The sequence below is a fragment of the Delphinapterus leucas genome, chromosome 1, assembly GCF_059928025.1.
Source record: "Delphinapterus leucas isolate spDelLeu-1000000601 "Yukka" chromosome 1, BTC_Dleu_Yukka2, whole genome shotgun sequence".
Taxonomy (NCBI): domain Eukaryota; kingdom Metazoa; phylum Chordata; class Mammalia; order Artiodactyla; family Monodontidae; genus Delphinapterus; species Delphinapterus leucas.
Window position 1 is genome coordinate 44888948 of NC_143129.1, and position 20786 is coordinate 44909733.

The window sequence follows — 20786 nt, forward strand, 5'->3', positions numbered from 1 at the left end:
TTGCTCTCAAATTCTATCCTCAGCTAGACCAGAATAGTCAGATGTCTGTCTGTTGGACATCTCCATCTGTCTGTTCCGCGAACATCTCATACGCAACATAAGCAGAGGCAACACATTCTATTCCCTTCAAACTTGCCTCTTCTCATTTGTTGTGGGTTCACTTAACCACACGGTAACTCAAGCAGAAACCTCAGAGTCATCTTTCACTCCTCCCTTCCCCACAACCAATCAATGATAATATCCTAAAGATTCCAACACTGCAACATCTCGTACCTGTCTCCTTCCTCATCTCCAGGGACCCCCACTGTAACACAGACCCCCATTTCCCTTCACCTGGGCTGCTGAAACACCACTCTGCACTGTACACTACTCTTCCTAAAGCTGGGCTTTGATTGTGTCATTCTCCAATTCAAAACCCTTTATTCCTCCCCATTGCCCATTAAATTAAAATCAAACTCATCTTGGTTTTCAATGTTTATTAACTTATGGCCTCATCTACCTTCCACTTTCACATGCTTTTTTTAACCCCTCTAGTAAAACTGGAATACTCACTGTTGTCTGAAGATGGCTTTAGCTTTCCAACCTATGTGCCTCAAATGGTTTCCTCCACTTGAAATACTTTCATCCATTTTCCATTTCCACCCATTAAGAGCCTATCCTTCAAGGTCAACTTCAAATTTTGCTTTCTTCAATAAGTCCTTCTGGAGTTCCCCACTGCTGGATGTGATCTGTCCCACCATTGAACTCCCATGGCAGCTACTACTCCCTGAATTACTAAATAGTATCATTATTTTTATGCCTGTCTTATGCTATTCACTATACTGACAACTCCCTAAGTCTAGGAACAGTGTCTTATTCATTTCTACCTCACCTGCAGTTCCTAGCTCAATGCTCGCATATAAAATGCACATAATTATTGAAGGTTTCTTAGCAAGTTTTGATGGAGGATGAAAAAGACAGTAGAGGAGTTCCTGGCTTCTGAAAGGGTGGCTTTGCCAAGAAGTGACTTTACAGGGTTCTGGAGAGCAACTTTACATACTTTGTAACCTGAAGACTATGGCTTAGGACAAGCATCTTGGCAATGGATGGAAATCTGCGTTGGCGGAAAGGAGGGCTGGTCCAGAGCACGAGCACCCACCTGGATGAAAACATGGTACTGGGGACTTTCAGTGAAGGCAGGACAGCATGAAACAGTTTGGGTGCTTGGGGATCTTGGGAGTGTCTTCAGGTCCTGGAATGCTGCAGGGCAGATAAGAGCACTGGGTCAGAGAATTCTGGAACAGGCAAATGAGTAGGTGATAAAATGAACTGCGTGTTTCACCACTCTACATACACTAGACTAAAGTAGCTCTATTTTAGCCTTGTTTGGGTTTCTGTACATATGTGAAGCTGTCCGTTAATTGCTCAGTTAATCAGTACATAATTATTGAGCGCTTTCAGTATGCCAAGCACTGTGTTAGGTGCTGGAGATACAGGGGTGAATAAAAAAGACAAAAATCCCTGCCCTCAAGGACCTTTTTAGTGAGAAGGGATAAGTGATAAATAGAATAAATATATAAAATATAGAACTTACTAGAAGGTGATAAATTCTCTGGATAAAAATAAAATAAGATATGGAGATTAAGTGTTAGAATTTTGAGCAGAGTGGTCAGGCTTTGTTAGGAAGGTGGTATGTGAGCAAAGACTTGGAAGAGGTGGAGCGTTGATCTGTGCATCTATCTGGGGAAAGAGCATTCAGACAGAGGAAATAGCCACTGCAAGTGTCCTGAAGTAAGCACAGGCCCGACATACTGGAGGAACAGAAAGAACTGGAGGTAAGCACAGGCCTGACACACTGGAGCCAAAGTAGCTGGAGACAGAGTGAGGTCAGAGAAGTAAAGGGAGACTTGCAGCCTCTGTAGGCCATTGTAAGGATGTGGTTTTTACACTGAGTGAAATGGAGAGCGTTAGGAAGAGTCTGAGCAAAAACTGACATCATTGGCTATTGGGTTGAGACTGAATGTAGAAAGGACCAGAGACTGAAGCAAGGAGGAGGCTACTGCAATATCCCGGGCAAGAGTGATGATGGTGACTTGGACCAGGGTGGTGGCAGCAGAGATAATGAGAAGTGATCAGAGTCTAGAAAAACGTTAAAGGTAGAGCCTTAAGGATTTTTGGATGTATTAGATGTAGGGTGTAAAGGAAAAAAAGAGTCAAGGGTGACTCCAAAGCTATAGTGTGGTTTATTAACTGGAGTGGAGAATATTAAGGAAGGGGGAACAGAGACAATCCGGAATTTGATCTGTAAATCCTCTGATGTCTATTAAGCATCTAAGTGGAGTCTGGAGATCAAGAGAAAAATCTCGACTGGAGATCTAAATTTGGGAGTCATCAGAATATACACAGTATTTGAAGCTATGAGACTGAGTGATTTCCACAAGAGAGTGGTTAGAAGGAAGAGACAAGGTTCAATGACTGGGCTTGAGGCACTATAGCTTTCAGAGGTCACAGAGAATCAGTAAAGGAGACTGAGAAGGAAGAACCAGTAGGGTGGGAGGCAAACCAGGTGTGTATGTTGTCCTGGAAACAGGATATAAGTTTTCAAGGAAGAGAGAGTGATCATCCTGGTCAAATGCTGCTTACAGGTCAAGAAAGATGAGAACCAAGAAAACCCCTTTGGATTTAGCAACCCAGAGGTCACTGGTGTCATTGACAATAACAGTTTCAATGGAGTGATGGGATAAGAAAGCCTGATTAGAGAAGGTTTGAGAATAAGAGAAGAGGAATTGGAGAGATTTAATATTAGATATCTCTTTTTGTTGTTAAAAAAGGTTGCACTTTTTAAAAAATGCCAGTAATTCCGACTTTTTATAACCCAAATGGGCACTGTGTCCACAGTAATCTGAATACGTCAAATTTTACTTGAGAAATCCCCCTTTCAAATGATAACAAGTTTTTGAGAAATGGGTTTCAGCAGTTTTAAGTCTGGCACTCTCTTTGTTCACTGAAGAAAAATAATCATGGTCTTCAGTGAATTTGCAGCTCAAGATATTTTAAGTTTCATAATCAAACTTTTGTCTTGGAACTTCAAACACACACGCACACACATCCAGGAATGATGACGTCAGAGCTCTCAGGTTGAATATTGCAGCTCATAAATTACATTCATTCATTCCAAATATTTCATTATTGATGTATAGTGAGTGAGTCCTTTCCTTGTGCCATAGCCACCACTTACTCACTTGAAATTTTTAAATGATGTTTCTCATTCCACGGACATTTGACTGCCTCCTCTGCCTGTAGACATTAGTTCCTGTTGTCAACAGTCGGGCCCTGAATTTCTGCAAACATTAAGCTTGAGATTAAAAGTAGGCCAGGGAAAGCTTTCGGTAAAACATGCTAACCTAACATATCTGAACAGGACAGGGTCAAGTTCTTACTCAGAACCACAAGGGTGCTGTGAAGTAAAATGATTTCATACTTCTGTTATGATGTCATTTTCTCATAACATTAAAGCCAAGAGTCCTCCCCACCCAAGGGCAATGCCAGTTTCCCAGAAGGCTCATTTCTCAGAGCCAAGGCTCCAAAGATGCCAATGCAACCCATGCTGATACTTAAGTCTCATGTTTTTCTCAATTTTATGCTTAATTTGCTCCTTTTGGTTTTATGTATTTTGACACAGCTAAGGGTATGTGGGGATTTCCCCATAGTCCTTTAAATGCTATAAAACTTTAATACAGGCAGATAAAAACAATAATAAGCCATGCCTCCAAGCCCTCACATTTAGTTCTTTATTTGAGTTAGGCACTAACCAGTTTTAGACACTTAGATTTTCAAGTACTTGCACTGCTTTAAATGCCCTTATGCCTTTCCTCGCCCCACCTAAATGAAAATTACGTTCTATCCATAACCTGGGTAGAATCTTTACAATTCTTAAATTATCATCATAATGGCCTATATATCGTGCATGAGCCAATGCAATTTAATCTGGTTCAGAATAAAGCCAAGATGGATGCCCAATTCCCAATCCTAGGCATGCAACCCTGAAATGCCTTTTGGAAAAAATGAAATAGTGCTCCTGGAAGTCTGTTGAGTTAGTCTGTTTTCAGCATAATTGCCTTCTCTCAGCTTCCTAATACCCTTAAAACCTCTGAGAGTCTTTAATGTACAAAGTTCAGCAAAAATACCTTCAAAGCAGATTAGTTCTAATTATGTTTAATATTTGTTTGCTGCCTTATTGAATAAACTACATTTGCTTTAAAAAAAAGAAATTCACTTAACTGCATGTCAGTCACCCAAATTTTAAGCGTACAAATGAAATGGAAAACATTTATTACACAAATTTAATTACAATTCTAAGAAATAAACATGCAAATTAGATAGGGTTCAATTTGCAGATGCTAGTCCTCATCCTTGATCTTGTTCCTTTTCTCCCTGATTTTCAGTCTGTGCCTCCTCTTGATTCCTAGGGAGCCAGGCAGCAAGAGGTTTGGTTTTTCACAGTCGGAGGATCTCTGTTTTAAAGAAGTGTTATATTTAGCACATCTGGCATAGTAGCAGTAAACAAACATTACAGTCTTTGTAACACTTTTGTGCAGGTGCCTTCCCCCCCCCCATTTTATTAGGTCTATGCCTTCCAAGCCTCTGTGTTCATTACGCCTGAAATGACCCATCTCGACTATGGAGGGGTCCCTAGACAGAAGTTATGAATTAATGTTTCAAAACACAAACTCCAGTTGAGTCCAATATAGGGGGAAATTACTATTTGCAAAATAATGTGATTCTGGGGCTTAAATTAAATTCTTTTGACCAAGGACAGCCTCCTTTATTACTTTTTTATTTCCTGGAGGCTTTCCCTTGAGGCTCCCCACCCAGAAGGAGTTACCAATTCAAGTTGCAGTCTGACCAAGGTTGCTTTTTTATACATATACAGCTCCAGAGGGGCGGGGGCGGGTGGCGAGGGGAGAATAACTGCTTGGTCCTGCAAAGACATCTGTTTCTCATCTCCGTTTGCTGTGGCAAAGGAGAAGAAAGTCTTTTGCAAAGGGTGGGAAAGGCACAGATTTCTTTCTTTCTTTCTCTTTTAAATCACACGCACGCACAACAAAAAAGTAAACCAAATAAAAAAAGAGAAGACATCTCAGAAGGTTTCAGAGTGAATACATTATTCGGCTGGAGCCGAGCCCCCAGGGCTGGGGCGGGAGCCCGGGAGCGCGTGGGGTCTGGGCTGCGGGCTGGAGCTGGGCCCGCGTGTCCCCGGGCACCGGGAGGGGAGGGGAGTGGAGGGGAGGAGAGAAGGAGGGAGGGCGGGAAGGAGGGAAGAAGGCAGGGGGCGGGCTGGGGTGAGGGGAAGGCGCCCCGTGTGCTGCCTGAAGAGCGGCGGCGGCGGCGGCGGCGGCGGCGGGAGCAGAGGGAGGGAGGGAAGGAGAGCGGGCGCGCTTGTCATGTTCCTTTTCTCACCCTGGGGGCATCCTGCAGAACCTCTCCTCGGAAATCCACGGGGAAATGGCAAACAGGATTGACGGGTTTCACACGCTCCTCGCTAGACAGAGCCGCTCATTACCATAACCGTCTGCAGCGACGGCGGCGCAGCACCCCAGTCGCGGCGGCGGGACCTGCCGGGACCCTCGCCCGCCGCGCTCCAGCGGCCACCGCCGACCGGGCCGCTGGGCCGGGACCCGCGCGAGTGTGTACCGGCGGCCGGGCTGGCGCCGAGCCCGGAGAGGGCCAGGAGCAGCTCGAGAGCCGCGGCCGCCGCCTTCCGGCTGACCCCGCGGTAAGAGCCGGGCTGGGCGCGGGCGGCGGGGGCGGAGAGGCCGGGCCGGGTGGAGCGCGACAGCCGGTCCCCTCGGGCGTCTTCTGGGGCTGACTGGCTCCCGCGCGCCCTTCCGGCCCCGGGGCTGCTCCGGGGTCACCGAGTGGACGCGCACCGGCCAAAGCGGGACCCGGGGCGGCTGGGGCGCCGGGGCGCTGCTGGGCGCGGAGGCGGCGCGGGCTTTTTTCCCGGCGCTGGCGAGCGCCGCGGAGCCTTTACCCGGGCGGGAACCACCGCCGCCTCTAGGGCTGCTCGCGCTGCAGCCCGCGCGCACCGAGGCGAGTCTAGGGGCGGGTGGGGACCACAGCTCTAGTGAGACCCCAGGGTCCTCGGTGGCCGCCTATTCCCTTGTCCTGGGGGACGGGGGTCAGTAGGAGGGATGCCACCAGGTCTGGACGCCGCGGCGCTTGGCAGGTGGGGAGGGAGGGATGGTGGATGTCAGGAGCGCGCGTTTGCAAGAAAAAGGAATAGCTGCAGGAGCTGACACCTTCTGTCCCCCCCGCCACCTCCGCCCCCGCACTCTCCTCCCAGGCAGCCGAGCCGCGCTGCGGGCGGCGGCGGCTCCTCTGTCCTCAGCTCACCTCCCCGGCGGGCTCGGCTGCTGCCCGCCTGGTCCACGCCTCCGCCTCTCTCCTCCCTGCCTCCCCTCCCGCCTCCACTGCCCTAGCAACTTTCCGGAGTGCCCGGCCGGGACCGCAGAGGCGGGGGGAGAGGCGGCTCCGCGGCCGAGGGTGGCGCGGACACGGCGGGCGCCTGCGGGAGGCACGGGCAGAGTCCTGGCCGCCCGGCTCCAACGGATGCGCAGGGCGATCCCGCAGGCGCGGGCTCCGAGTGGGTTTGGCCGGCGAAGGGGGGAGGGCCGGGCAGGCATCTGCTGCGGGCTGGAGCGCGGGCCGGGGCCAGCCTCTCTAGAGCCCTGCCAACCGCCGTGAGTCATTTCCTTGGAATCCTACCTTTGGTGTTTATTGCCCTTAGAAGGAAACTTGGTTTAAAAAAAAAAAAAAGAAGAAGAAAAGGAAGAATAATCATAGCTCTTATTCTTCAGGAGAGGCGCACGGCTCCAGCACCGTGGAAAGACAACTTGCCTTTGTTCCCAGACACTTGGGATGTTGTTTACTTTCTCCTTCGGTCGGCGGCCTGCAGGGCTCTGCCCGCTTCCCCGGAGAGGGGCTTGGGCTGCGGCACCGACACGCGAGGGTGTGTCAGTGTGGGAACTCGGACGTGGTATCTGCTGCCCGCCTGCAGGGGGTGGGTCTCTAGACCTCGGACCCCAGTCTTAGGCCTGGGATGGGGAGACCTGGCTCCCGGGCTCGGGCACCCGGGCACCCCCTCGTCTCCCTCCTGCTCAGCAGCCGCATTCCAGCCCCAGAACCCGACCTAAAGATTTTGGCCTTTCAGAACTGCAGCTGAGGAAATGTATTTCCCAGGGCAGACAGGTGTACTGCTGGGACTCGTAGAAAAGTAGTATCTCTCTATTTAGAAGGGTTGAAGGATTTCACTCCACCCACCCAGCCCCTTCCACCCCCACCACTACCACGAGCTGGACAAGCTGTTGAGGTCTTGTTAGGAACAGTGTCAGGTCAAGGACTTGATTACACCTGGGCAGGACAGCTAAGACCGGCAGTGTCAAAGGTGTATCGAAAATACCAGCCCTTTACTTTCTTGCATTTCAGTATTGGAATCAGACCTCTAACTTCTATAATGCTCTTAATAAAATGTTTTCTAATGATGGATGAAGGGGAGGGGTTGGCAAAGAGTGACCAGGATCGCCTGTTGGATGGAAGGCATCACTGAATCTGCAGCTACCCTGTTATGTGTGCTACTTCTATTAGCATCATCATGGCTCCAAGGAAAGAAGAAGCCCAACTCATCTGGAAAAACCAAGTTGTATAGAAATGCCTGGTAACTTTACTGTGAACATTTGCTGGAAAAACTTGACACTTTAGCCCTTGGCCTTCTGGGAATGCTTGAGGTGTCATTCTGCTACATTCCCTTGGCTGACGAAACAGACATGCAGGAGCCTGAGGATAAAAGGTTAGGACCTTTCTAGTTTTTATTTTTTTTAAACACTTGTGTAGACAAAACACACTTTAACACCGTTCTTTTGAATTCACTCACCAATGATGTTAAAAAAAAACAAAATTTACTCTATATGTACATCTTTGTGAGTCTAGTATTAACAGCACACAAATTTGTGAATTTCAACTTCTGAACTCAGTAGCAGAATTATAATGTAAATCTCATTGTACTGAGAAAAAATTACAGTTTGGATCTGTACATATAATACAAATAAAAAGAATCATGGTTTCGTGCCCCATACTCCAATATTTCATGAACGTTGAACTTGCCTTCTTAATTTCCTAACATCCCAGTGTAAGTTCTGGATAGACTAGGAAGATTCAATTGCAAAATCTCCTCCCTGCTCCCAAATAATCCCAACTCATTTATTTTTTTATTCGGACTTACATAAATCACTCTTGGAACTCACCTCTCCAGTTTAGGATTTTGTGTGTAAAAGTTTCCCATTCAAGAAAAGAAAAACTTACTGAAACTAGATATCATAAAAGGAAAGAAACAGCCAAGATACAAACTATTATGCCATGTTTCAAGTTCAAATGCATGAGTAGAATTTCATGCGGGAAACAATACTAACAAATAGAAACGCTGAAATCCTTAACAACCAAAAAGCTACAAGGATAAGTCATTAAAATATAAACAAACTCTTACTAACATAAAATAGCACAGGACCCATATAATGTCCTTTTAAACAAAGGTAATTGCTGCTAGGGGCCTGCAAATGCTTCTCTGCCTTATGCAATATGGATTTGTCAACGTGCTTTGGTTTATATGTAATAAAATTTCCACGTAGGCGAAAAGCTTGGATCTTATTCCCAGAATCTAGCACAAAGTGAGTGTAAATTTCAAACGAGAAAATACTGTGGCAGTCAATGAGACAGGGGCTACCGACTCTGAGAAAAAGCTATATAATTCATGTGCTCCTGGCAATAGCACTTCCTGATACAGTTGTCTCTTAGATAAGTTAAGAAATTGGACCATTTCATAAGAGTCTTCCAGGAAATAAATACTTGGTTTGGATGTCGAGTTTGAGGGGTGATAGTTTGTGAAATCAGTGTGGTCTAAATTTCTTGATTGATGACTCAAAGAACAGAATAAATGGCATGTCCGATCATTTCTTTTTAGAGAATTAATTGAACCTTTTTTATTCTCTTGAAATAAGGTTTTCTAATAAGTCCTTGCTGCTGCCTCTTTGGAGGGCATTTTAAAAGAAAGGGGGTAGGTAATTTAGCAGCCCAAATCAGCTGGGTCCTAATTCCAGCCACTGACCTGGACACCTCCCCTGTATGTCAGAAGGCCTGACTTACTTCTTCAGTGAGGTTGGGACAGAATTTCAGGTCTCAGAGAGGAGTCTGGGTGATGGAGTCATTGCTGCCAAGAGCTGCTCTGTTAGCCAGAAGGCCATTGTTACTTAATGAAGCCCTTCCCCTTGTGCCTTTCCTCCTTTTACCTGGAAGTGGACCCTTGTTATAACATGTAGGTAATAATAGTCTCCCACGAGACAATAGTACATTCACTCTTTCCCCCAAACATTACAAGCTGTATAATTTGGAGAAGAAAGCAAGAACTAGACCCTTAGCGTCTATTTGAAAGACAATCAATCTTCAAGAAAGCAGGCCTGTCATCACTCTTTGTGACAGTTCTTTAAACGGCAAAGTGAGATAGTGGAGGTTTGGGTCTCGTAAAGGAATTGGTGGATAATAAGGCACTGAGGCCGCTCTGCAGTCACCACTGATCTATGGCCCCGAGGTCTTCTGGCTTTAGATCCTCTTCTCCTTTGCACTCACTCTGGACCCCACCTTGAGCCCTACTTAGGACCAGGTGAAGACACTGAGCCCCCAGGGAAAGGCCCCCACCACCCAAGGTGCTGAGGAGCCCAGGGCGCATCCCAAGAGTAGAGAGCCTCCCAGTTTCCCCGCAGACCCTAGGGAAGGGCGTGAACTGGACAGAAGCGCAGTGGTGTTTTGCCTCTTGGAAAGTTTCTGCCTTGCCTCTGGGCTTTGCGGTGTAGAGTTGTCCGCTGCCTCTGGCCCTGAAGCCCTGGCTCCTGTTTAATATTCCTCCTGCTCCGTTGATGTTGTGCTTGGCTCCTGTGGGACTGCAACTCATGGCTGGAAACTGGAGCCAATTTTCTGTCTTCATCTCCCAGTGTTTTGACTGGAGGCAGATCCAGTTCAGGCCAATCAGGGCTGGTGGAAACAACTACCAAGTGTGTCTCTGTCTGCTTCGCTTTGGGAGAAGAAAGTGGAGAGAGCCCCAGAATGCTGTGGAGGAACTGGCCCTGCAGAAACAGAGGAAGAGGGGGCAGCGGGCAGCGGAACAGACTGAACGTGAGAGCATCAGTAGGGATTCCGGGGAAGATTTCTGTCTCCTCCTTCCTTTTCTTTTGATTGATTAGCGGATTTCATCAAAGGAGACTCTCAGGGGATTGACTAGAAAATTGATTTTGCCTTATTAATAGAAAGACAGCGGCAAGGGTTTTGGCCTTGCCTCTTAGCGGTACATTTTCTGCGGGAAGGTCAGGAGGAAAATGTGTTTAGGAGGCAAAGCAGCTGTCTGGAAGAGGGCTGAGGGGAATCTGAGAACAATAAGAAATGGGGTTTTTAAAGATCCGCCCATGAAATGCAGATTGCTGAGCACAGAGGCTGCGCTAATAGCAGCAAGAGAGTTTGCTGAGGTTTTCTTCGAAAAAATAATAAAATGTTTCAGGGCAAAGGGGAGGACTGAGACGTAAAAGTTTCCCAAAGCAAACGAAGAAGGAGCCAAGGCCATCCCCTGGCTTGCTCTTGATTGGGGCTGTTTTCTTTTTTTTTCAGATCTGAGGCTGTCAGAGATGACTCTGGTTCTGTCCATGAATAGATTCTGCGAGCCCATTGTCTCGGAAGGAGCTGCTGAAATTGCCGGGTACCAGACACTATGGGAGGCTGACAGCTACGGAGGCCCAAGCCCCCCAGGGCCAGCACAGGCTCCTCTGCAGGGAGACCGGGGAGCTGGTCCCCCACTGGCAGGTACTGCCCTTGACCTTCCCCTGCTGCCCTCTGCGGCCAGACTGATGGGCAACGGTGGTGTCTGGGGTGCCCTTCTGAGCTGAGAGAGCTCGTGCTCCAGGGACGTCCCAGGCTGCCTGCGTACCGCTCATAAGTGAGCCCAAGGCTCCAGGGAAAGGACCAGGAGTGATGTTAATTGCATTCAAACCTGAGTTTCCATGTGCTGCTGCTTCGGGGAAAAGTCAGGCATCTGTATTTTTAAGAGAACCAAACCAGATCTTGAAACTTCAGTTTGAGTTTCAGTTTTCTACCTTCTGGAACTGTATGGTTCTCTCAGAGCTACACAAGCCCTGGTGGGCTTGACAATGAAATCTTTATCCCATGAGACATAAAGGGATCTGCACTTTGGGCCAGCAGCTATGTGGCTCTTCTTTTTATTAAGCGTGCAATTGGCTTTGGTATTATAGGAAAAAAAAAATTTTAAGCCCAGAAGAAAATATGCTCTCCCTGATTCTTTATTCTTATACTTTAAGGTGAGTTCCTTTGGATTTTTGTGTAGTAGTAGTGATTGGAAAAAAACCAAAAACCTAAAATGTAAAATGAGTACTTGTTGAAGTCAGATTTGCTAAAAAGGATTAAAAGCTTGCTCTTTAAAAATTAGACCCTATTTTTATTCATGGTTGATATGTTACATTTTTGAGAGCAAAAAGGACTTTTGTTACCCTGAATTTTAAATTTAAAAATTTTAAATTTTATATTTTAAAAGAAGGAATATTATGACTCCAGTGTGCAGATAATAATTTGCTTACTTACTGAGAGCCAGTAATATTTAAATGTTATTTGGTTATTAGTGCTTACAGTTAAAGATATATACATTTGAACAGTGGTGTTATATTACCATGGGTTTAATTAAATAATTGGAATAAATACTAATATGATTTCAGGGTTATTACACTACTCCCCTTTATGAATGTTGCTGTTTGCCTGTGATAGAGTTAAGATTCTGAGTATTTAGTAAGTGCTGAAATATGTCATTTTCGTCTATAATTGTCTAGAAATCCTTGCCTAGCCTGGGTCACAGGATTCCGTATGATAGCAACTATTAAGACTAATGTTTATTTTTAATCACCACATGTACAGACAAATACGTAGCCAAGTTATCTTCTAAAAGGCAAGGCAAGGAAAGTATTTTGTTTGGAGAACCTCTGGCAAACCGCATGTCATTTGTCGTATCTGATTTATTACCACAGGATCACATTACAGGGGAATTTCAAATCCTATAACAACATCCAAGATCACATACTTTAAGAGGAAGTATGTGGAAGAAGAGGATTTTCACCCACCACTCAGCAGCTGTAGCCATAAAGTATGTTTTTTTTAATAGTCATTATTTTTATTAAGAGTTTAAGATACCTAGTAACAGTTGCTTGATCCATTTCGAGAAATTAAATTGTTCCACCCAAGCAATGAAAATGAGCCACTTCTCAGCAGAGCCATATTAATCGTTGTCACTTTTTTGGGTCCTGTGTTATTTTTCACAAGTATTTGAAGAAAGAGCCAGCAAGAGCTCCTCTGCCCAGAAATAACAAAATTATATAATCTGAAGAATGTCTTTTTTACTAATGATTTCATTTTCTCAAGTTGCATTAAGGGTCATGGTGACTGGTGCTTTCACGTGTGCAGAAATGCACCTGTTCTTTCCTGACCTGTTCCCCGTATCTGAGCTCCAGCTACCATGGCCAATGCCACACGTATGTGCCTACATGGGGGTGGTCACCCAGGGCTTTTCCTCACCTCTCAGCGGGGGACTCACCATCCTTTGAATGTGTGCATGAAAGTAAGAAACGTCCTTCATGGTGCATTCATTACACATGTTTCATTTGTTAAAATATATAATTCATTCCCAGGAAAAGACCAAAGCTAACTTTTCTGCATGTATAAGAAGAAAATAACAGGATTGGGAAAGTGCACAGAAGTACGAAACTGGCTATCTAAGCTTTTGAAATACCAGTTCCTTTTCCTTATGGCTACCTTCCTTCAAAAACAATCTGCTGGTTTAATCGAGGAGAGGATAACCCAGACCAGAGTTTTTTGAAACTCAGAGAAGGATTTTAATTTTTGAATCATCTTCCTCACTTGTTACTCCCTCTCCCCCACTCCCACCCTTTAGATGTTGCTTTGACTCTGCTCATAAAAAGTCATCAGCATGCACTGGCAGGTGCTGGGCTTTCCCCTGCATTTGTAGTTCCTCCGTTAGGTCAGCTTGGGCTGGCTTAATTCACAGCTCCTCAGGTTGGCTTTTTTTTTTTTTTTTATGACCTGGAAGAGCTAGCCCCCGGGACACAAGCATTTTAAGTCCTTTTTGATTTCTGTGTTGTGGCTTATAGCAGTTTTCCAAATTGCCACTGGGTTTGTAGCAATGATCACACAGTGATGGTATCACACAGCTCAGGAGTGAGTCGTCTGATTCCCTCTCTGCATCTTTCCTCCTGCCCAACACCAGAAAAAGCCTACTTTGGCCCTTCAACCAACAGTTCCTTTTAGGGTTTGAGCCTCATTCATTATTTTTGTGCCTCTATCAAGCAAAGATAATTGCAAGAATGAAACCCAGAAAAACAGCCAGAGAGAGCCATGAGATCTGACAGCCAGATCTCATGCCCCTTGACGGCTGGGCCAGGGTCTGAAGTATACTTATGATGACCTGCATGTTGGCATACTCTAAAAAGCATTTATTGACATATAATATATATGTGTCACATAAAGACCCAAGTGTCATAAGAGTCCAGCTTGATGAATTTCACAAAGTGTGAAATAGTCTTATAACTAACATCCAGATAAAGAAACAACATAACCAGCAACCCAGAACCTTTCCTGTGTCCCCTTTCAGTCACTACCTCTCTGCCCTCCAAAGAACCCCCTCTCCTGACTTCTAACAGCATAGATTAGTTTTGTGCATTTCGGCATCCCCCTCACCGAGCCATTAAAGAGCAGACATCCTGACCTGTCCCTGCCGAGTTCTGCATTGTGGCTGGATTCCCCAGTGCTCGACATCACCAGTGAGTCTGCTGGGAAGGGGAGACATTAGCAGCCCCTGGGACAGCATCTCTAAATGAACCTGGGGAAACAAGATCCCAGACTCCCAGACTCAGAAACTGCCAAGAGAGAAATGTGCTGTGATGATATTTTAATATAGACCATTTCCTAAGCTTTCTCTTCCTTTTTTGATTTTTAGACCATCTCAGTCTTTGAGGAACGAGCCCACATCCTTTATATGTCCTTAGAAAAGCTAAAGTTTATCGATGATCCTGAAGTGTACCTCCGAAGATCTGTCCTTATAAACAATTTGATGAAAAGGATCCATGGAGAAATTATCATGCAGAATAACTGGTGCTTTCCTGCCTGCTCTTTCAATGGCACCTCTGCCCAGGAGTGGTTTATGGCTCAAGACTGTCCTTACCGGAAACGACCTCGGATGGCCAAAGAGGAGTGTGAAAAGTTTCATGCCTGCTGCTTGTACCAAGAATGTGGTGGTCACTACCTAAATTTACCCCTTTCTGTCAATGCTAATGTCGGAAATGCCTCCACCACTGCCTCTTCCTCCTCCTCATCTTCCTCTTCCTCTCCCCCTCTGCCTTTACCGAGCTGTTCCCACCAGGTGGATTTTGATGTAGGCAGTGCACCTATTTACAAGGGGGATGGCCAGATACCTGCCAATGAAATCTTTGTTACTAACGTGAGGTCACTTGGTGTCCAGGAAAAGGCCAGATTAAACGAGAAAGCAAATGATGATACCAACAGGGATGGTGGCCCCCTAAGCCATGAACCTGTGGGAAATGACCTTGCTTTTGAGTGCAAAGGCCAATTTTATGATTATTTTGAGACTGGATATAATGAAAAGAGCAATGTAAGTGAGTCGTGGAAAAAGTCCTTAAGGAAAAAGGAGCCTTCACCAAGTAACAAACTGTGCTGCAGCAAAGGAAGTAAGATATGAGCCGTCTTCTCCCCGAACCTTTGACGCACGCACAGCATGATCAGTTAGCTCTCATAAATTGTATTTTGAATGGATTTTAGAGTTTTGTACAACTGATACAATTATGCCATGAACATGCCATGTCATTTTCATGCCTGGAGAGCAGATTGCATAAAACACCTGTATAGTAGGCATCGGCGAGCTACTTATAAGTGTGGTGACGTTACCGAGAACACAGTTGACGCTTAAAAGTATATCTTAGTTTTCTTACAGAAAAGATCAGTAGATTCGAATGGGGGACAATGTGCCCTTGTGATATTTCCGTGACCTCCAGGAGCCTGTCACTAGCGAAGAACCTTCCACCTGTTTGCCACCTAATTAGGTAGTTATTTGGTAAGCAAATCAATATAACCAGCAAAGGATGTCTGCTGCTTCTCTGTGATACAGTATTTTTTTTCTGACTAAAAGACTGAAGACAGGGAGCTAGGTGAAATGGCTTCCTGGTGCTGTTAAGTGTTTGGATTCAACAGTCTTGTGTGACAGATGAAAACAGGAATAGGACGTAACGAAGCACACCTGTCTAGGGGCAGCAATCAACAATACGAGTAGAGGCTAATCCCTGCTTGCCTGTGATGGGTGATGAGGCTTTTAGAGATATATCATACAGGGCGATCTGTGGTGCCTTACTTTATCTTAATTTTTGCCAATGTGAAAATTAAGGATAAATCAGAGTACAGCAGGGATTTAACAAACAGGAAAAAATAAACACACAGGGTGGATCAATATTGTTTGGAAACCGTTAATGTCGAACTATTGCGTTCAACTTTTGATTCAACATCTCTATTCTTCCTTTGTTTTTGATGCCCAATTGCTTTCGGATTTGGCATTTTTAGAAAGGGATGGAGGAAACAATAGACAGAGCTGTTAGAAACCAGCACTGGCTGCTCGAGCTTTTCTATGGCAACGGTCTGTTGCTGGGGTTTGGGTTTTCTGGGTTTTGGGTTGTTTTGTTTCGTTTTCTTGTCCAATGAAGTTCATGAACCAGTGGCATGCATCATACTTTAATCTGTTTTGCATCATTTCACTCGTTTAGATTATAAAAGCATGTGGTTTTTTATATATGACTTTTGCTGTTGATTATGAAGCACAATGTTGATAAATGATGTGGTGACCAATAAGGTTTTATCTTAAAGAATGTAAAGATTTTAGTTTGGGGAAAGTTATTTTGGAGAAATGGGACTCAGTCGGCAAAAGCTCCTATGTATTTGGTCAACATTTTTCTCAATCATTTCTTTCCTTTGTGCATTGGCAAGGATGTTCAGAGTACCCCTCTGACCATCCTTCCTTCCACACCAGCCAACTCCGCCTGCTAAACTGTATTCCCATTTCCAAGGTTACTGGCTGACTTGGGCCTCCTTAACACACTACTTCACAGGAACCAAATGCCAAACGGAGGAAATAAGTAGGTCCTCCCAGTTTCTCCAAGATAAAGCTTTTTTATTATTGCTATTAATATTAAATATAGGTCTCATTCATACAGTGTATGAGTAGGATCATCATTTGGACAATGTCCACAAGGACCAATTTTTAAAACCTGTTCTTGTGTTATGCCTGAATAGTCTAGTGATGTTTTGTCCTTTATTTTCAATATTTGATGAACATTTGATGTTGAAAACTTAGATGATAGATGCTTGTATATGATTGTGTTGTTGTAATAAAGTGAAGTTTTCTTGATATATATTTATTAAAATGATCAAAATTCATTCAGATTTTCTTATTTTAATGACTGTTGGCTATGTTTCTCTTTTCCATTGCTCTTTCTCCTTTAAAAAACTCAAAATATCTAGAAACTGTCATGGGCAGTGGCCCCAAAGGCGTTTTCAAAGTTAAAGTGTACTTTGAGAGGCCCATCTAACAGGTGTTTCAGAATGCTCCTAGTTTCTAGGTTTAGATTTCTGTTGATTAAGAGCACAGTAAATGATGTGGTTTGTGATCGATAAGGTTTTATCGTAAAGGATCTGAAGGTTTTCATTTTTATAAAGTTTCTGAAAAAAATAGCATAACGTGAAGCCATAAATACTGAATCCTAGCTGATTCCTTTATGAAATGTCAAATTGTCAAAAGATGGCCCATATGTAAACGGTTAAAATAGCTACAGAGGTTATTGCCAGTAGTATTCCATGCAATTTTGTATTGTTGTGACTCTTAGAGGCTAATATTTCATTTGATAAAAGGGGCAAGCTAGTTGGAAGCTAGTTAATTTGCCAAAAGTAGCATTCTTACTGTGAGCGTAATACATCATGGAGATTTAAATATGAAAGAAAGGACTTATATTTTTGCTTTTTAATTTTCCACAGAACCCACTAGCGCTTCTTTGCAGGATGACGGGTGCCTTTGAATCCAGCAGCATTAAAATGTGTAATATTTAGTAATCAAGTTTTTGTTTCTAGGACATTTCCAGCATACTTTTTCTTTACTAAAAAATAATCCCTAAACACCCATCCAAGTAACAAAAATGTTTCTGGTGTTGGTGTGAAAGCATTAGGGCCTCCTCTGTGCCTACCTTGTGATTTCTACTCAAGAGATGTTAAGTTAGATCTTCCAGAGTGGTCAAGGCTCCCCTTCATAGTTAAGTCTATGGATTGGGTTCTATAGTTATATCCTCAGAGATGGGAAAAGCTAAGACCGCCCTCCACAGCACACTGCTGTCTCTCCGGCTGGAAGTAACACCTTTTCTTATCGCTCTGCTTTCTTTGCTTTAAGGAAAAGCTCATATGGCCAAATCCAGACTTTTAAAAGTTGAATGAGGGGAAACCTTCACTTAAGAAAATGGCCCAGCTCCCCAAATGTGCCTTTAATTGCTACTCCCCTAGGCATCTAGGTGCATGTCTGTAACCAAATCATTAACCTCTGTTTCTGGTCCTTGCTCTCTTAAAGTGTGTGATTTGTAGAGGATAGCCTGGCAAAGGCCCTTTAAAAGGGCAAAGGTATCATTATATGCTTCCACTCTTAAAATCCTATTATTCTAGAGTTCACCTTGAAGGTGTCCTAGGGACAGGGACCTGGGAGGAAAACTTTAACGAAAAACTTAAACCTAGTGGCAGTGACTATCTGACAACAATCAATAATTAGGGTAAAGCATCTTCGGCCTGATCTTTTAAGACAATGGAAATGTTGAACATTTTGCCTGCTACTTTGTTAAATAGATGCTGAAGCCAGTGAATGTAAGGTATTTGCCTTTAGAGCTCATAGATTATAACTCCATCGAAGCATGGCTACCCACCCCTCCAAACGTGAATTTGCGCTACAGCTTCCCTTGAGTACTTCTTTTCTGTGTATCAAGAAGAGAGCCAAGAACAACTTGCAGAAGACATGGGCGTTAAGAGGCGCCAGCCTCACAATAAATATCAGACAGGGATATGAGGATTTGTTTGCAATGCAGCTAAGCTTTCATATCCCTCAAACAACGTATGAGCAGAAAACGTTTTTGAAAATAATTAGTTGTTCAAATCCACTTTTATGACGGTCCCTGAAATTTGTAGTCATTGTTTTTGTAGTGAAATCACATTCCTGCCAGTTTTACTAGGCCTTATTCAAAAATAAGGATTCAACATGGCATCAATAATGGTGGTTTAAACTAGATACAGAAATGTCCTGTGAAGAGAAGAATGAAATCAATATTTAAATAATAAAAGAGACAATGTATGTTTTCTAGGATTTCATTTTAAGATTGTCGTGCTTTGATTCTGTGGTTTAAAATAAATGCATTAAGGATCTTTTAAGTTAACTGCACGATGCCTCCAGTGCTTTCTTAGTTATAGTATAGTGAATAAGCAAGGTAGATTCTCTTCACTTGGCTAAAACTTCTCCATTTTATGTGATGTGGCTACATGACCTGGAGTAACTCAGTTACTAGTTTAGAGATTATTTCCAGCCCTGTGTACTTGCCATATTTTAGCTGGGAGAATTCACTTAGGAAAAGCACTTGCAAAGATGTAAGTTATGAACACTTGAATCTCACATCCTGCCATAAAGTGCATCAGCAAGTGAGTTTAATAAAACATGCTGTTTAAAATAGTCTGTAATTTCCTGTTTCTGCATTTCCCTTCAGTATCCGTGACAGGCTGAAGAACGATGACTAAACGAAGGGAATTTACACAAGCTAGTCTGGTGGTGTTTGCAAACCATCACCATGAGCTTCATCTTCTCTGGTAAACAATTCTCTGGTGGGCTGTCTATTGCTGTATTTTTTTCCCTTGGTGTTGGTCCAATTTGTTAATTTTTAAAATGCAAACTACTTATTCACAGCCTGGAAACACCTGCTTTTGACCACAATGAAACTGATGGAATGTTTGGAGATGAATTAGTCGTTTCTCATGAAATTTCCCGTATTTCTCAACCCCAGTCAATGGAACTGTTCCTTTCATTTAACATTATAAAATCTTATAAAATGCCATATCTTGGGGGGAGAACACACACAGAAAAGAACTGCAGAGACGTAAGTTGCGATCTTGCTTCGTGCTGAGATCCCAAGACAGTGGGTAAATAGCAGAACTTTGGGGAGGGGGGGATGGGTTTCAGCAGGAGTTGCCTCCAATCACGTCATTCCATGGGAGCAGCTGAGTCCAGGCATCAGGTGTGTGATCCTCCACCACCCCACCTGATTGGTCAGCTCACACATGAACCCAACCCGGATACTTCTAGACACGGTGCTTTTCTGCAGATGTCTTCTGAGGCAACTGCAGTGAGCTAAGCTCAGATGTGACATATCCCTTGTATTCTGTCAATTAAGAAGTGAGCAGATCTCTCTGAAACACATCTGGCACAGTGCTCAGGCATCTATACCATCCTCAAACTCACACACCCCCTGTGTGCATAATAAGGAAAAGATGGAGAATGACAGCCTTCAAGGCAAGGGATTTCAGCAAAAGTTTGGGGAGTTGATCTCTGATGGAGTGGAGGGGAAGAAGTCTGGGAAATCCAGCACTCCACGTGCACTGAGGAGTGTGTTCACTTTCTTTACGGAGAAGTCTAAAGATTAAAAAGGAAAGAAGGCAATTTTTTGGTCAAACCTCTTTATGAAGACAAGAAAAACCATTTCAGGTACTAAAGGATTTCCTTGATTTTTTTTAGGAAGAGAGAAATGGCTTGTCTGTCCTTTCTGGGAGCTGGGAGGGGTTCTCGTTGTTCTTCAAGTCCTTAGATGCTGTGCTTTTCAATAAACCAACCAAACTGTCTTTGTGACTAAGTATTGGCATTAGCTCATATCTCCTATTCAGTTCAGGCACAATGGTTGCGGGTTTCTCGTGAAACTGGAATACAGCAGAGGGTTAAGAGTGTGGGACTTGGAGTCAAACTGCCTGGATGCAAATTCCAGCTCTGCCAGTGTAGATGTGCAAACTTGGCCTTGGCCAGCAAGCCACTTCACTTCCTAGCACCTCAGTTTCCTTGTCTGTAAAATGGGGTGGCATGCCATACCCACCTTGTCAGTTTGTCATGATTAAAGACTTTAATATTGGGGAAGTGGCTTGATCTTGCCTGGGCACACATTATGGGTGTGAAATAGCAGTGAGCCTCCATGACTTCTCCGCTAATGTCCCTGGACCCCCTGAAAGCTGGAGCTGACAGTACCAGATCCTCTTTGGGGAAATTATTCAGCCTCCTGGGTTTTGTACAGCAAGTTTGAAATTAAATAGGGGGATGGTGTCAAACCTGGGGACCCAGGACCCTTAGACAACTATGAAAGTAGTCATTGGTTTTCCTGAGATATGTTTAATATTTCAAAAGCTTATTGGAAATCATAAAATTTCCTGAAAGCAGTTGTGCAGGAAATTGTCAGATTTCTTTACCCTTGGCTGGAATTAAATCAGCTCTGGGTTAACACAGCACAAACTGAGAAGAAACTCTGGGAAAATGAAGGCATTTCTCCCAATAAATAAATTTATTTTGAGGATAGTAT

General features: G+C 44.1%; 2 protein-coding genes across 5 annotated transcripts in view; one reads left to right on the plus strand and one right to left on the minus strand.

The window, feature by feature from the left end:
- Positions 1-6731, minus strand: part of LOC111184712 (uncharacterized) — a 22873-nt gene extending 16142 nt beyond the window's left edge. Inside the window, exons 1-4 of the mRNA XM_089921201.1 lie at positions 6489-6731; positions 5440-6134; positions 3222-4493; positions 1139-1239 (exon numbers count right to left, since the gene is read on the minus strand). Coding sequence (XP_089777327.1) covers positions 5508-6134; positions 6489-6731 — 870 coding nt within the window. The 3' untranslated portion in view covers positions 1139-1239; positions 3222-4493; positions 5440-5507. The remainder of the gene's footprint in view (positions 1-1138; positions 1240-3221; positions 4494-5439; positions 6135-6488) is intronic.
- SERTAD4 (SERTA domain containing 4) lies at positions 5413-19716 on the plus strand. Of its 4 annotated transcripts, XM_089909309.1 has the most exons (5): positions 5413-5755; positions 10020-10200; positions 10687-10878; positions 12108-12223; positions 14090-19712. In XM_089909309.1, the coding sequence occupies exons 3-5, from the start codon at positions 10704-10706 to the stop codon at positions 14846-14848; spliced, it is 1050 nt and encodes a 349-aa protein (XP_089765435.1). In that variant the 5' UTR covers positions 5413-5755; positions 10020-10200; positions 10687-10703; the 3' UTR covers positions 14849-19712. The 4 variants fall into 4 exon arrangements, with proteins under 4 accessions (XP_089765435.1, XP_022449175.1, XP_089765451.1 ...); XM_022593467.2 differs by lacking the exon at positions 10020-10200 and having other exon boundaries at positions 5674-5755; positions 14090-19711; XM_089909325.1 differs by lacking the exons at positions 5413-5755; positions 10020-10200 and adding an exon at positions 6650-7828.
- The last annotated feature ends 1070 nt before the right edge of the window (positions 19717-20786 follow it).